The 16,340-nt window shown below is 33.4% G+C and overlaps 4 protein-coding genes and 1 long non-coding RNA gene across 9 annotated transcripts; 1 reads left to right on the plus strand and 4 right to left on the minus strand.

Annotated features, from left to right (window-relative positions):
- Window positions 1-292: 292 nt before the first annotated feature.
- Window positions 293-3,388, minus strand: LOC117219969 (uncharacterized). Its single transcript, XM_033469550.2, has 4 exons — window positions 1,739-3,388; window positions 1,500-1,673; window positions 1,270-1,410; window positions 293-1,199 (listed from the first exon to the last, which is right to left on the minus strand). Exons 1-4 carry the CDS (start codon window positions 3,386-3,388, stop codon window positions 1,041-1,043), a joined length of 2,124 nt encoding a protein of 707 aa, XP_033325441.2. The 3' UTR covers window positions 293-1,040.
- LOC117220264 (phosphatidate cytidylyltransferase, mitochondrial) lies at window positions 3,233-5,455 on the minus strand. 3 transcript variants are annotated; one of them, XM_033470062.2, is made up of 4 exons: window positions 5,322-5,455; window positions 4,909-5,251; window positions 3,730-4,845; window positions 3,233-3,411 (listed from the first exon to the last, which is right to left on the minus strand). In XM_033470062.2, the coding sequence occupies exons 3-4, from the start codon at window positions 4,839-4,841 to the stop codon at window positions 3,405-3,407; spliced, it is 1,119 nt and encodes a 372-aa protein (XP_033325953.2). In that variant the 5' UTR covers window positions 4,842-4,845; window positions 4,909-5,251; window positions 5,322-5,455; the 3' UTR covers window positions 3,233-3,404. The 3 variants fall into 3 exon arrangements, with proteins under 3 accessions (XP_033325953.2, XP_033325952.2, XP_076381018.1); XM_033470061.2 differs by having other exon boundaries at window positions 3,730-5,251; XM_076524903.1 differs by lacking the exon at window positions 3,233-3,411 and adding an exon at window positions 3,428-3,617 and having other exon boundaries at window positions 3,730-5,251.
- A 549-nt stretch (window positions 5,456-6,004) lies between these two features.
- On the plus strand, window positions 6,005-11,074 carry LOC117220262 (terminal uridylyltransferase 7). 3 transcript variants are annotated; one of them, XM_033470049.2, is made up of 5 exons: window positions 6,010-6,356; window positions 7,646-8,850; window positions 8,929-9,136; window positions 9,227-9,429; window positions 9,666-11,074. In XM_033470049.2, the coding sequence occupies exons 2-5, from the start codon at window positions 7,653-7,655 to the stop codon at window positions 10,034-10,036; spliced, it is 1,980 nt and encodes a 659-aa protein (XP_033325940.2). In that variant the 5' UTR covers window positions 6,010-6,356; window positions 7,646-7,652; the 3' UTR covers window positions 10,037-11,074. The 3 variants fall into 3 exon arrangements, with proteins under 3 accessions (XP_033325942.2, XP_033325940.2, XP_033325941.2); XM_033470051.2 differs by lacking the exon at window positions 9,227-9,429 and having other exon boundaries at window positions 6,005-6,356; window positions 9,666-9,774; XM_033470050.2 differs by lacking the exon at window positions 6,010-6,356 and having other exon boundaries at window positions 7,442-8,850.
- Zfrp8 (Zinc finger protein RP-8) lies at window positions 11,017-13,964 on the minus strand. Its single transcript, XM_033470065.2, has 4 exons — window positions 13,234-13,964; window positions 12,702-13,119; window positions 12,534-12,636; window positions 11,017-11,321 (listed from the first exon to the last, which is right to left on the minus strand). The coding sequence occupies exons 1-4, from the start codon at window positions 13,595-13,597 to the stop codon at window positions 11,157-11,159; spliced, it is 1,050 nt and encodes a 349-aa protein (XP_033325956.2). The 5' UTR covers window positions 13,598-13,964; the 3' UTR covers window positions 11,017-11,156.
- Window positions 13,965-14,026: 62 nt separating this feature from the next.
- Window positions 14,027-14,798, minus strand: LOC117220266 (uncharacterized). The gene is made up of 3 exons (XR_004490234.2): window positions 14,698-14,798; window positions 14,227-14,446; window positions 14,027-14,152 (listed from the first exon to the last, which is right to left on the minus strand). It is a non-coding gene; the product is annotated as an uncharacterized LOC117220266 (long non-coding RNA).
- Between the last annotated feature and the right edge of the window lie 1,542 nt (window positions 14,799-16,340).

Here is a 16,340-nt window from a genome sequence, read left to right on the forward strand (position 1 = left end):
ATTAACTGTTATACTACAATTTTTATGGATCACTTTTATTGTCAAAAATAATGGACATAGTACAATACAGAATTTTGTTCGTGTTTCACGAACCACAGAACATGTAATTATTTAAAAAATGAAACGAATAAAGGAACGCTGCATATGTTACAAATCGAAATAAGCAATTAGGAAAAAGGAATTTTTAATTTTAGGATTAAACTTTGTTATTGTTATCGTAAAGTTTTATTCATAATTTCAGGCATTAAGTAAAAAATCGTGTATTTGATTCGTTAAACAAATGAAACATATATAATTTTCTTAAAAAGTATATTTAAAGTACACATGGTGCAGCCATAACTGTTACATTGGACAATAAACATAGTACATTGACATAGTTTTTTTCAACTATCACAGATAAAATTGAGTCTGTGACACAAGAACAAAAAAGAGAAGCGTATATCGTCTTCAATGTTTGTACACAGAATGTACGTAATTTATGATTTCATATTTTCCGTATTTTTGCTTAACATGTATAGTTTTCGTGAATTACAATGTTTTATGATACAATAGATAAATGTTACATGTATATATACAGCTCATGTATGAAGAACAGTCATTTACAGAGGATACAGTTCGATAGTATAATGTATATATACACAATACAGATCCGAGTTGTAATAATTGTCAGCAAAATCAATAAAAAAAGGTATTATTTGTAATGTGTCTGTTTATACATATCTCGAGTCGTTGGTCGAATTTACATCAAAATGTATACGATACGAAAATTGATAGTTTGGAGAGGATGAAATGTCATACTGTTAACAATTAACAATCGCTAAAATGGTTGAGCAACGAACAAATGGAACAATGTAAACCGTTTAAAAAGCGAAAAAGAGAACAAAAGTGAAATCCGATTCAATCGCAAAGGAAAATCGATTGAAACTATTCATGGTTGAAGGCACTCATTAGCGATATCGCTTACAGTGAGCCAGATTACGAATGTATGCTTCGCGGAACTTATAATTCTTGTAAAGATTTCTAAACTTCCTACAAATTTTTTAAATTTTTCCGCGAGAGAACCTATCATCGAGGCATCGTGCTTTGTTTATGATAGCACTCTTTTGAGCCTGATCGAATCTATTCACCTGTAAGTCTACATCCCTGTCGAATGGTCTTCTAACAGTCTGTCCAGTCAATTTTGCTTCCTTCTCTTCTTTCTGAAATCATTTCAATCACCATTTAGATATAAAAGAAGTGTCCTTCTTTCGTAAGAAACGCAGTACATACCTTTTTTTTCTTTTGGAGTTTGCTCTGATGTATCTCCAAAAGCGATTTCTCACGTTTTTTGCTTTTTCCGGCTTCGGTTTCAAAACTTTTCTCAGGTAATTTTGTGGAGGATTTTTGGCAGCCGTAGAACTCTTTTTCTTCCTGAAATAACAAAGTGTTTATATTGTCACTGATGTACAGAATAGGTCAAATCAAATGGTAAAATATTATTTTATGAAAATTCCACTGACTTTTTGTTTCTGTTTCTCAGCTTTCTTAGTCGGTGTATCCGTCCAGCATGATCTATCAGACATGTCGGGACCAGCTCTAACGCGGAACTTCCGTGGACCCAGTTGCAGATTACTGATTTGTGCTGGTGGCAATTCTGTCATCCATTCTTCTCGCTGACTCAGAGTACTATTATCCTAAAACGTTATCGGCTGTTACATACCTTCTTTTATCCTGATTTGAGAATCGTAATAGAGCTTACCTCATTCATTTGTTCATTTTTAATTCGTTGTGCCCTGTGCTCCAATTTTCTATAAATGTAACTACTTCGCAGCGCAGGATGGTCGGCCGGCAACGGGCCGATCGCATCTTCATTCTCGGAATCTGATTGTTCTATCTGTTCGTCGTGGGAGGGTTTAATTGCGCTTGGAAGAGCAGGACCTATAAGTTTCGTTTCAGTTCCGTTGCTCTGCTTCTGTTCTAACAAATGCGGCGGCAACGCTGGACCGAAAATCATTTCGGTATCGGAATCATTCTTATCGTTATGATCCATCGCATCAGCTTCGAATCTTTCGGTCTCGTCTCGCACATAATTCTGCGGCAAGCAAGGTCCTATGAAGCTCGGACTTTTGGCTGGTTTGGCATCGTCAGCACGATCTGTGATCAATTGTGGCGGTAAGATCGGACCGTAAGCTGTGTCCTCGTCAGAAGACGATGCTTTCGCAGACTCTGGGGAATCGCGATGACTAAGGCGCAAGGAAGTTGTCTCACCAGAGCTCAACTTGTCCTCTTTACTATTCAGATCGATCGTTTTTTCTGTTGCATCCAGTTTGGAGCATTTGTAGTGATCTTCCATGATTGATCCCGTTAATACAGACGACGCGGCGCCAAACGCGGAATCTGAAATGGCACCAGGATTATTATTGCTGGAACCATAAGACGAGACGTCCTTCCTCGCAATTACCTTAGGAGAGCCGTCCGAGTGTTCGTTCTCTGTCGCTTGTCTCTTCCTCGAGTTTTCATGGGCATCATTCGAATTTCTCTTTTTCGTTTTGCTCTTATGGTACCGCGATAACGTACACCTGTCCTTCGCATCCGAGTCCTCGGACAAGTTCTCGTCTGTCTCGGACAGTACATCGAACTCGGACAGATCTAACTCTTTGTACTCATGACTCTCAGCCGACAAGTCTCTCGTTGCCGGCAACTCGTTGTCACTGCGGTTCTGCTCAATATTCTTGGGTGAGGAGACTTCCTGCAGTCGTTGGTCTGTGTCCACTTTCGTTAAAGCTCTCTTATGCGAGTTGTGCTTCTCAAATTCTCCCCGGGATCTGCCGTGATCTGACGATCTCTGCCTGTGCGACTGGTAGCTTCTGTCGCGAGACCGGTGCCTGTACTTCTCGTGCGATTTGTTCCTGTATTTGTCGTTCTGAGACCTGTCGTCCTCATTCCTACTGTGCGACCGATCCTGAGATCTGTGCTTCCTGTGCTCGCTCCGGTCCCGGTTCCTGTGCAGCTTCGCGTCTCTTAGCTTTTGCTTGGAAGACAAAGCGAATGTTCTGGAGTCCGTGCTAGCGTCCCTCGCGCTTTTATAATCCTTTCCCTCTTTGCTGCTCTCGCGTCTAGAGCTTTTCACCTCGTGAACATTATGCTTGGAGTACTTCGAGGCGTGCCTGAGGTCCTTGTCATCGGCTTCTTGCTCTTTCGAGGCTCTGCGTTCTCTTCGACTGCTGTCGTGCTTCGACTTCTCTTTTCTCTCTTTGTATTCTACGTCGTCATGGTCGGATTTGTACTCTGGCTTCGACCTCGCACGTTTCCCAAGCTTCGGTTCTGGTCGCACGTTATCTTTCCGGGTGGCTTCGAAACGAAATCGTCGGCCCTCGTCACTATCTTGACTCTCAGAATCGGAATCCATTGTTGTCAAGATTTAATTAGTCACTGAAAGTACCATAAATTTCATTTTCAACAGAGGTAACATTACAGTGTATACATATAATACTTTATGAGATTAATGAACGCAGGCAGACGGTAGCTGATTTACGCCCGCTAACGTTTATGCTAGCCAGAAAAAGCAACAAACTCAAGAACACTGCAGACCGTTTAGGTAACAGTATTTTAAAATCGCCAGGGCATTAAATCAATACCTAAAAAAAAAGTAGTCACAATTTAACTGGACTAGTTTATTGAAAACAATAGCTGTGTGAACAATAGTACATATGACAGAATTAAAGTATAACTAAAAGGGATGGTAATTACTACTCTATGCGCTTGTTTGTTTCCTTCGGCTGTGTCTGGTTCTTCACCGTCTCTACAAATTTTTTGACTTTACTCTGATCCGACTCCGTTTTCGGTAGCAAATCAGTCTGCGGACTCGATTGTAACATCTTCATTATCTTTGCTCCGCTATACTTAGCAGATTTCACAAGGCCAGCAGTAACGATCCCCTTCAGACTTTGTGTGACACTGGATCTCCAGACAATTTGCTTTAAACATTCCTCTAATATTTCACTGCATTCGGGATCGTATGCAATCGTACGTAAACAATCTTCTGTATCCTTTGATCGTGGACCCTGCGACCAGGCTCTAACAAGTTTAATCTGTGGTGTTCTAGGCAATTGATTCAAGTGATGTATCTTTGTTGCTGGATTTGTATCTTGATGGCAGGTGACAGTCATTTGATCTAACTTTGGAATATCCACATAATTTTCGAAATGCTGCAAAATCGGACTGTATAATTGTCTAAATTGCGCTAGTTGCGGCAAAACGATATTATTAATTTTATCTTTGTTTTCACCAAAGGTCATTCTAAAATCACCATTGTAAGACAAGCTGGCTATAGTCTTATAAAAATCAATTTCTGTAAAATGTTGTGGTAACAACAAAAGCGCAGCATGAACAGCCGAATGTAAGTTTTGTACTAAAGCTGTAGGTAGTTGAGACTGCCCATTTGGTTCCACTAATACTTTAACTGGTTTGTGTAGTCTTCCTGCTAAATATAAATCATTCCAATCTAATAAATCTTCTATCAGCGAAACTTCAGAGATTACTCCGTATTTGATAGTATATCCTCCTGCCATCTTAACTAATGTATTATAATACAGTTTAGCACCCCAATTTTCTTGCACATTAGTAATTGCCCTGTGTCCAAACAACTTTAAAGGTTGAGCATAATGTTTTGGATTGAGTTCTAAATTTTCTTCATGCCATTGATTTACATTACGAACAACAAAAATAAGATCCAACATGTTATTGGACTGATTGCTTAACTGCTTAAACGCAGCTGATCCGTATGCAAAGGAAAACTTTATATTCCTTGGAAAATTTTTTAGTATCCCTTTTAGCTGATGAGCTCCTATGAACTTCTCCATTATTCTAATTCAATTTTAAAATACAAATAATACAAGTAAAATTTCTGTGTAATAAAAGTTTGAATACCTTTAATTCTGCATACTTTGTTACCATTAAAAATTTTACATAATCTTTAGATAATGTTTCTTGATAAATCTCGTTCGATCATCGAAGGATCGTCGTCTTTTTTCGCTTACGTAGTTCTGATTAGGGTACAGTTGATTTTACAATTTATCCGAGAGAGTGCCATGGATATATTTAAAAGTCAGAAAAATATAATATTCGAAGCATATAATAAAGTAGTAGCACCTCACGCAGGGTAGATATTTTCCGTTTAAATTCCTCCAACAGTCTTGATAAATTTGTTACGAACTTCTGAATATTTATAACCAACTGTGCCCTTTATTAAACAAGATCCGTTCCATTTAACCTAGAAATGTTTTTCGTAAATTGTATAATCATTACATATACTTACTTATAATTGATGCGTTATTCTATACCGAAGACTTGATTAGATACACAGCAACTGGGAGAAACAACATTTAATTTGAAATGTGATAACAAAAACTGAACCGACGTTAAATTGTATATCATATGTATCGAACTCGCGATCGTATAATTACTTGAAGTAATCTGCTTTGCACGAAACGATAACCAGGTTGTGAAATATTCGTGATAGTTTCTTTCGCTACAATTCACCAAACACATATCCCAGTTTGCAATTATGTTCAATATTCTCCTGACTCTTTTGTATTTCGAGACTCTTCACTTTGAGAATAATTCTTAAATAATTTAGTAGAAATTGTCGTCCTACAAAATATGATTTTCATGATTTATGTTGTCACTGAAATAAAGTCCCTAACATTGTCTAATTTCACTGAAAAAGAGGAGATTTTATTAGTTTGATCCAGTTGCCTAGACTGGTGCAGAAAACATGTACTATATATATTGTCATGATATTCTCAATAAAAGTACAGGAAACATTGAATTACAAAATGTAATTTTGATCCTAGAGTTATATGACATACTTTAATATAACGCTAATAAAAGTTTCCAGTGGACGATGAAAATTCTTATAAGAGTACTTGACAAATATCACTTATTATTTTCTCATTCTACCATTTTCCCACATTCTGAATTTTGGCGGGCTTTCATCATAAATTATGATCGATTTTCTCTACCTTATCCCTATTGGCTGAAGGGAAAGGACAGAAAAAGTAAAATGATTGTGCTTCTCGGTCGGGCAGAACTGTGTTACGAAATAAAAAAAAAACATTTTACAACACACTGCGTTTTAACTTTGACTTTTCATGAACATGATGGAGCTTGAACTCAAATCAGCCCTAATGTTTGTTATCTCTCCACTCAGCACTCTTAGAAATACGATACATAATCTTTTGTCATCACATCCCATACAGTTCGAATGAATCAGCCTGTAATTCCCCGACATTTATGATAAGGATGATACGAATGCAATATCCTTTACGTATTTATACTTCTGTCTCATTTAGTGAACGAAGTTAGTGTGTTACTTTGTAAGTTCTCAACTTTATTTTATTTTAAATCTTATTTTGAAAATGAAATGTTTAAAATTTACATGCATTACAAGGGAAGAGCAATTTATACATTTGTTAAAAATATCACAAATGTATTTCAGAATTTAATATTACATAGTTGAAAAGTAGTATTGGTAACATAAATTTACAAAAAGTTGGCGCGAAGTAGTGTCGCAAGTACAGAAGCATAAGAAAAACAATATTATGATTATATACATGTATGATAATGAAACATTGTAAAGTTTTGGGAAAAAATGTAGAATTCAATTTGTAATGTCCATCAAGCGAAAATGCATAAATAGATGTTTCATTTTGAGTTTATTTCATCATTAGTGTTGTTTAATTTTAAATAATATTAAATTATTAATTTGTTGTTGTAAAAATGCAATATAACAGTAATAAGTACCATCCGGTCAAATTCATGTGAAACAAAAACTAAAAATGTCAATGTAGTCATTAAATCATCAAAAAATACAAATGAAGAGGTTCATAAGAACCAGTATATATTAGATGTTAATGTTAAAAAACTTAGCACTGGCAAATTTCAATGTAAAATTTGTAAATGTTCTTTAACAAGACGTGATCACATGTTGCTACATGTAAAAGGAAAGCAACATGTTGCAGCCATTGTAGCACTAAAACAATCAAAGAAACAACAAAGTAGTTTAAAATTATCTGAGATTAAAATTTGTTCAGAAGAGAGTAAACAAACATTATCGAGCCATGAAATCCTTTCTAGATGTGACACAATTTTTTATGTAGTGCGTAATAGAAAAATGAATTCAATACATGATTATTTACAACATATTAATGGAAAGTGTTAATCAATCAAGTGGCAACTAATCAGGGAATAAATTCAAAGAACAATGCAGATGAAAATAATGTAGAAAATTCTGAAAGAAATGTAAATACAAGTTTAAAGCCAATAACTAGCAAGTTTAAAAATGAAATAGATGATAATAATGATCTATTTGTACATATTAGCACAGAAACTCATAAAAATACTTACTTTCATAATTGTTCCAAAGATGGTATGATTTTGTACAAATGTATATGGTGTCAATCAATAATACAGGAAAATTCTTCAATTGTTCAACATTTAAAACAGAAGACTCATTTAATAAATTTAAGCAATGCTTTGAAACACATGAAAGTAGAAACAACCAGAACTGTTTGAAAGAAATGTGCTTCTTATGCTTCGATAGTTTAAACATTAGATTTTTAAGTAATATAAGAACTAATATTGTCTATCTGTGTTCAATTTGCAGTTAAAAAATGGCCGGTATTCACAGTTTAATTCAACATTATAAAAAAAAAATGCATTTACCGCAAATTGGACTGTTTTTACGTGACCAAGAGAATAAGGATAATGTCGATATTAAGATATCACCATTAACAGATACTTTTAACAAAATATCTATTACTGATAACAAATCTCAAAGTTCAAATGTATGTGATAAAGACTTGATTGTACCAAAGAATATACATGAACAGCTTATGAAGGAGATTAATTCTTCATGTATTGTTAGTAACACTAAAAACAAAGCAAAGCCTAAAAAAGCTACATTAAGTGAATATTTAAACAAATTTTACTGTTTAGAGTATCTTGAACTTGAAAATCAAATGTATACCTTAACAGAGGAGAAAATTAATGACATTAAATTTTATTTCAAATTTATTGTTCAACATGACACAGACAACTTTTTCTGCATAGCCTGTAAAACACAAGTTTCAAAGGAATTATATTTGTTATATGAACACACTCGTATGTTGGCACATAAAGCACATATTGCCCAAATTCAAGTTGATGGCAGTAACAAAGATTGGATAGAACAATATGTGAGAATGTTTGCAAAAGAAACTATAAAATGTTATGTTTGTAATATTAAATTCGCAAATAATTTAAATAATTTTAGTACTCATATTAAAAGCAAAGCGCACAAACTAAATCATAAAGAATGTCGTACACGCATAAGTAGTACTATTGATTCTATATTGGAAGATTTCAGTAATTTATATTATAGTATACAAAGATTTGCTTGCGTTATATGCGAAAAGAATATAAGATATAAGATAGAATTCATAGAACATATTGTAAAAGAACACAAAAACCTACAACATTGTAAATTTGACTTCTGTATTCCTTGTGCTACCTTGTGGTTGAGTACATCAAATTCATATGAGAATCACTGTAGTGATGTAATACACAAATATTTACTAAAAAGTAACGATTTTATGGTCGAGGACCTCCCCGAATGTATGAAAAAATTGTTAACAGAAGTTGATAGTACTGTGAAAATTTTATTCGAACAAACAAAAGTTGTAACAAAGGACAATATTCAAGAGAAGGTGAGAAAATCTTTAGAAACTAGAGCAAAAACATTCTCTCCAAAAGCTAGAGCATTTTTATTTGGTTCCCGAATGATTGGAATTGGATTTACAAATAGTGACATAGACATATACATTGATTGTGGTAAATATATCCTTCAAATAATTCATAAATTTCTAAAATTTCAAAGTATTAGCACTATTAATATTACATGTTTTATAGAAAATACATATTATGGAAACAACAAGGAGGTATTAAGAGATCTTCTAAACATGGAAAAAGCTATATGCACAGAAGATGTTTGGTTAATAAAAGAAACATTAACAGAATGTCAAGTGCCTATAATAAAATTAATATATAAACCAAGACACTTAGACTGCGATATTTCATTTAAAGATGGCCTTGCGGTGGAAAAATCAAGGCTTTTACGGTATTATGTCTACCTTTATTTTAATGAATCATATTGATAACGAAATATGATAATTTCTTCAACTTTGTTTTGGTAAATTATAACTTTTAGATCATATTACGATGCGTGTCCACCTTGCAAAAAATTGACGTTATTTGTAAAGAAATGGTTTTCCTTTTTCAATTTACCCGAAGGTCATGGTTTAATCAATTATGCACTTTATTGGCTTGTTATATTTTACCTACAAACACAGTCACATTTACCAAGCGTTGCTAAATTAATAAAAGAAAAGAATAACTCTAAATTTCTGGATGGTAAGTTAAATACAACACGAATCGTTTTCTCTTTACTATTCACTATGATTTGTTACACTATTCAACAAATTTTAACTTTTCTTTCTTCTTCGTTTCAATAGGTAAAAGACGATTCTTATATCTTTTTTTTTTCTAGATTAGATTAAAATCTGTAAGAAATGTCTATTAGTTAACAAAACAGAAATTGATATTACATAATGTTTTTAAGCTAACGATCTGATAAAATCTTATTTCAGATTGGGAAATTGGATTTGCATCACCTAAATGTAAAGATATGCATGTACACACTATAACAGAATTGTTACAAGAATTTTTCGAATATTATGCAAATTTTGACTATCAAAATTACATTGTATGCCCACTTATGGGCTTTTTAATTCCTAAAAAATCTTTTTCATTGAAAGTTTTACCCTTGGAAATGCAACCTTACATCGAACATTTGAAAACATCTACGAAATGCCAATTTTTGCGGATTGATTCATCATTGTGTATACAAGATCCGCTGGAACTATCTCAGAATCTTACGAAGGGCGTGACTAGCATTACTTTAAAATACTTTAAACGATATTGTCAAGATAGTGCAGCAATACTGAAATCTAAAATGTAAAAACTACTTTATACTGAAATGCGATTTTTATGTAATACAGCTGTAAGAAAATCAGAATCATTTTAATTTATCTAAGATTTATTAGAATACACAATAGATTGAAGTACCTGTTAAATAGATATTCAAAACTGCGTAAAATCAATAATTTCTTACATATACTAAGTTTATTTTGGATACTAGTAAAATGCTACTAGTTTTTATTATTTTTTAAAGTATTACAGACTTTTTATTTTATTTTATCAAATTTTCATTTAATAGAAAAATTGTATTAATGATTGATGTTCCGTAATTAAATAGTTTTAGGAATTAATTTTTGTTTTTACTTAATGACGAATTATTTTTTATCACATCGACGTATTTTTTACATATTTTGAATCAAGTACCATTAGAGGTGTGCGAGAACCCGGAAATTCCTGAAACCCGATGCTTTTGGGACGGGACGACAGGATCTCGACAATATTCGGGATTCCTAAAAACATTTCAATTTCCTATACTATCAATTACTGCAAATCGATACATCGCTGTATCTAGTACATAATCAATTAGCGACAAACTGTTTTCAACAACTGAAAATGTTGCAGTTGAGAGAACCAAGCTATTACATACTAAAACACGTAGAGAAATTAGTTATTTTTACCCGAGAATTTAAAGTCAAACCATACACACCTTATTTTCCTGGTATATTAATTTCGTTTAATGTTATAAGTTATTAAGTTAAATAAAATAAACAATTTTGCAAAGTAAACGTCAACAACAGAAAAAAACTAGGACCGTATTCAAGACAAGAAGACACGTTCTTGAATCCCAGTATTTTAAGAAATCCCGAATATTTTCGGAAAACTCAGGAGTTTCAAGATCCCGTTTTCATCTCGATCCGTTCTCGCATACCTCTAGTTTCCATACATCAGTCATTTAATGATGATTTTATTAAAAATGTTATGTTTGTTTAAAATTTTAGGTTTTGAAATCAAATTAAACTATTGTTAAAGCAAATGTGTATTTTATTTTGAAATAACAAAAAGAGTTTATCTTCGTAAATATTACGTCTGTTTATATTATACAATTACAGTTATTGTTTCCTTATTTCCTTGTGAAAAAAATCATTCCCTTGTTATCCATTTTAGTCTGAATTAGTTTCTATGATGTCTTGTTTCCACACATATTCTGCACTGTATCCATTTTTGGATGGGCATGAATTTTTACATGTAAATATTGTTAGAATGCCCCAGTCAATACATTTAAGAGTATCCTCTAAGTTAAGAAAATTTAATAATTGTGGCATGATCTGAAAAGCATCATTGTTCATTAATTATAGCTTACTAAATTGTATATGAGTTATTTTTACTGATGCATTCTTAATTTTCATTTAATTTGTTCTTGATGACATTATTTTTTGTAAATAGATAAAAAAGTCACAATATACAGGGTGATCCGTTTAAGTGGACTCGGTGGAATATTTCGTGAGGGATTAAAGTTATCAAAAATATGATCCTATAAAAGTTATTTAGTATAGAGAGGGACTTTAGATGATATAAACAATATTCCTACAGGTTGTACTGGTGGAGTTGATATTGATGTCAAATTGATATTTTTAAATGGGACCCTGTATTTTTTATCCATAGTATAACAGCGTTTGATGAGATGAATACAGTGACATAACATAATATCTCATTCCACATAGTAAAATAACATAAATGAAATGCATATGAGACAAATGAACACAAGTTGTTAGCTGAAGACTATGTGATCGTATCAGCTAGCTGTATCGAATGACGTCAATTGTGCAGTTTCTTATTCTAACAGTTAGTCTGAGAAGTGATATTAATGAGTCAAATAATCACAAAAACAAAAAAGAAAAGGTGCTAAAACGTGACGAAAGAGAATGCAAATATGTACTCTCAACGATGATAAGCATGTTGAAGGACAATGAATTGATAAATATTTTCTAATACAAATTGGATAGCGGTAAGTAAAAATTAAAATTAATTTATGTATAAGTTGTTACAATATTCGCATCTTATCTATAAGAAGACCACTTGACAAAAAAAAAGTATAGCATAGTCGCGTAGAAATCAAAAGGTAAGATGCTCGATCATTTTTAGAGCGTCATTTGATACGTCATTAGCCGATACAGTCACATAGAGTTCAGCTTGTGTTCGTCTATTTCATTTATGTCATTTTACTACATGGAATGATATCATGTGGTAGGTCATTGTATTCATCTCAACAAATGCTGTTATATTATGGATAAAAAATACAGGGTTCCTTTTAAAAATATTAATTTAACTTCAATATCTGCCCCATCACTACACCTGTAGGAATATTGTCCACATCATCTAACATCCCCCTCTATACCAAACAATTTTTGTAGGAATACATTTTTGATAACTTTAATCTCTCGCGAAATATTCCACCGAGTAAAGTTAAATGGATCACCTTGCATAAAAATGTGCAATGTATTAAAAAAGGTAAATAGAATTTAATATTGTTATATTACTTGAAATTCAAATTGCCTCTCTTGATTACATTCTAAACATTTTGGCACCTCATCAATTTTACTTTCTCCAGATATATACAAAATCTTTCCTCCTCTGTCATATCTGTAAACATAGAAATTAAAGGTTTTAATTACATCATTCCTTTCTTGACAGGATGAATAGTTTACCTCAGAATTTGATCAGGATACTTGTCAACAGTTAAACGAAATTCAGCAAATGTTTCATCTTCTTTCTGTTTAGCCATGCTTAACAATTCAGTTTGTACATCTTCATCTTGAAAAGTACCGGTTTCACCTTTCTCCAACATGTTTTCATACTTTTCAATTTCTTCTTTCTCCTTCTCAGAATTAATTTCATTGTTATCTTCTTTCTCATCTTCTGTTTCTATTATTATTTCATATTCAGGAAATAAAATTTTGCTGTTGGTTACCACATACCGATTTGTACCGCAAGATTCCTTGTGAGTGGACTTCCAATCAAAAACTTGATGTATGCGACAACAATAATTTACTTGCTTACATTTAGAACAGTGATTAGACGCGTATATTCCACACACCTGACATGTTTTCACCCATTTGCTTGTATCTAGGAACATTTAATCTTATATGTAAGTTATTCTAAATTGACAGAGAGAGAAATCATTCAAAAAATATTGATCAATTTATTCGAACATATTTGAAATTTTCGAAAAATACGTACTGAGGTCAGTCCTCCAATCAGGTTCCTCAACAGGTGGTTCAGATGAGTAAAATTCATTTGTTCTTGGTAACTGAGATCTGAAAACTTTTAAGTTCCCATTTTCATTCAATTTACAACATTCTGGTTTTTTGCATATAAAAACGTATATAGTCCTATGAAACGCAGTTTCATTGTCTTCGTAAGGTGCGTAAATTTGACATAAAAATATACAAGGCTCTTGGCAATATTCGCATCGAAGATCTTTCTCTCCAGGAATATCTCTCAAATTGAGCCACGCTGGTTTTCCACCGACTTTACTTGGAAAAAATCTACATTCCAACCTCCACGCGTCACACTTCTCCACAAATCCTAAATCTACCGGCATTATTAAATGATTTTATTCAGTAAATTTACTGTAAACAAATGTACTGTTTACTTTGGGCATGTTACACTTTAATAACATGCGGGACTGCTCTCCATGCTCGGACTTATAAAGTTTTGAGGCACTGTTTTGACTGCCATCTGAAGTAGCTCCAAACTTGGACGAAATAAAATTCAATATGGCGGTTTAAAAGCAGTAATTCAAATTCTAGATTCTAGAGCCAGAATGTATTAAGTATATTTTTTTCGAAAATAGTTATGTATACGATGACGTAAACTGAAAAAAGCAACATAATGGTGTGCATAACCTAATTTCGAAAAAATGTACTGATTACACTATTCACAGGAGAAAGGAAAATAATCTAAGTTAGAGAGAGAAAATTTTATAACGGTATACAGCAAAAAATTTATTTCTAATGAACTCTATACATACACGTATATATATGATTTATCAGCTCCGATGTTTTTGCTGTTTCTGGCTCCAAAGTTCTTGCTGCTTCTGGCTGCGACGTCTTCGCTGCTACGTTGTCGATGATAGGATGGATCAATATAAAAGAATCTAAAACAAAAGTATATTATACTTTAAATACTACTATAAAGAGTCTATGGAAAATAAAAATGAGTGTAGCTTACTATGTATGTCCAGTATATTTGTTCGCTGCAGTTCACTGGTTCTGCTTGGCTTCGCTCAGAGTGGCGGGAATAGCGTTGCGACGGCACATAGTCTATCATAGTTCACCAAATGCGCATGCGGGTGGGCAGCCATATTGAATTTTAGTTCGTTCAAGTCTGCAGCTAGCTCAGATGGTAATCAAAACAGTGTTCCCAATTTTCCCTATAGAGTTGACGCCCCCTGGTGGGGATTCAGACAAATGCGAGGGCAGAGGTCAATTTTTCGGTCATATTGTATTGCGTAGGTATTTTAGTTTTATATATATAGATGGAATGAGAGAGAATCGTAGAATATGGAGGAAGAAAAGAAAGGAAAGCGTTTCGTCCTGGTCCCGCTAAAGGAAGGTCAGTAAGGCTTTTCTTGCGGGTCCCGCCATAGACGCGAGGATGTCGGAAAAGGTGAAGGTAGCTCCCACAATTGGCATCCCTTACCGGAAGATATCCATCTGGTGTGGAGTGCAGGAGGCAGCAACCCCACAGCTGGTATCCTAGTGCTGTCATCTGCGTCGAATTGTGGTCGCAACTAATATTACTGCCGACATTTCATCATATTTTAATAGAGCATTTCAACTTTAATATACAATGTATAGAGTATTGTGATAATCATAGATTATAATTATATAATAATAAAATATTAATATATACTATAATTATATATAATACAATATAATAATTATGAATTATATTATAAATTAATTAAAAATTAATTATATATATAAAATTATTATATAATTAAATTATATTATATTTAAAATGTATTATAAAATTCTTCGTTGATACCCTGTATAATAAGCTTATATTATTCTCTAGGCATTAATTATTTTATAATCTTTCGCAATCCCTTTATCCATATATCAATTTGTTAACGATTATAGTTTGTATATCTATTATTCATAATACAGCAATAACAAATTTAAAAAATATGATTACATATATAATTTTAGAGTATTCTAAAATTATGTTACTTCCGGGAAATAAGAGGTTCCTAAGATCATTTGAAGTAATCTTTTCCTTAGCGCAAATGCTATCCGCGGCTTTGTTTACGAGTTAATAACCAAAAGCACTGACCAATCAGCGGTGAGCTCGCCTAGCGCTAAGCGGCCGAGCTAATCAACGGAACTGCGCTTCAATTGCTTATTAGTTCGGCCGTCTTGTACCAGCCGATCTCATCTCTTATTGGTCAGTGTTTTTCGTTAATAACTCGTAAACAAAACCGCGGATTGCATTTGCGCCAAGGAAAAAGTTACTTCAAATGATCTTAAGAACCTCTCATTTCCCGTATAGGTACGCACTGCTAAAGGACTGGAGAAATCCTGGCACGACAAAAATCATTGTAGGAATTGAGATCGAAGCACATCGCATACAATAATTGTCTATCAAGCGGTTCTAGTTCTAAAAGTATTTACACACGTGTGCCGTTTAGTTCTACTAACTTCGAAATATTTCAAGAAGTGCTCGTTATCTATGAATGGAAGACGCTGAAATCATCGTTGAATTTTTACGTCGGTATAGCAGTCGCAATGGGCCACGAAAGTCCATAAAATGATTTGTCTATTCTGTACCTCGTCTGCGCTTCAGTTCCATGAATCTGATACCACAGGCGAGCTGATATTTCGTCCGCGCTGATACCTGATCTATGATAATATAAAAATTTACATTATCTACATTGGCTACGGTTTTAGTATAATGACGCCACTAGTGCCAAAATATTGAACCCTAAGCATTATCATCATAGAGCAATTTTGTCGAACAGTTTGAGCGTTCCGCCACTACGTATAGTGGCGCTATTTTGACATTTCCCGGAGCAGATGATTCGTGCTGGATTTTACATTATATCTCGTGGGGAAAACGGTGCGGATCATTTGTTCTCTTTAATTACAACAATGAATACATTTTTTAAAAATGATATCGATGCAGTAGACTCTCCTAAACAGTCATGTGTCTGTCATTTTTATTTTCATATTCCAATTTTAATGTAATTAAAGTTTCTCTGCGGCGACCTTCTCCGAATTTTTTTTTCCGAAATCAACATTCTCTCGGCAACAGGGCATGAAACAAATCAATAATATTCTTAT

This window comes from Megalopta genalis, chromosome 10, assembly GCF_051020955.1.
Source record: "Megalopta genalis isolate 19385.01 chromosome 10, iyMegGena1_principal, whole genome shotgun sequence".
NCBI lineage: Eukaryota > Metazoa > Arthropoda > Insecta > Hymenoptera > Halictidae > Megalopta > Megalopta genalis.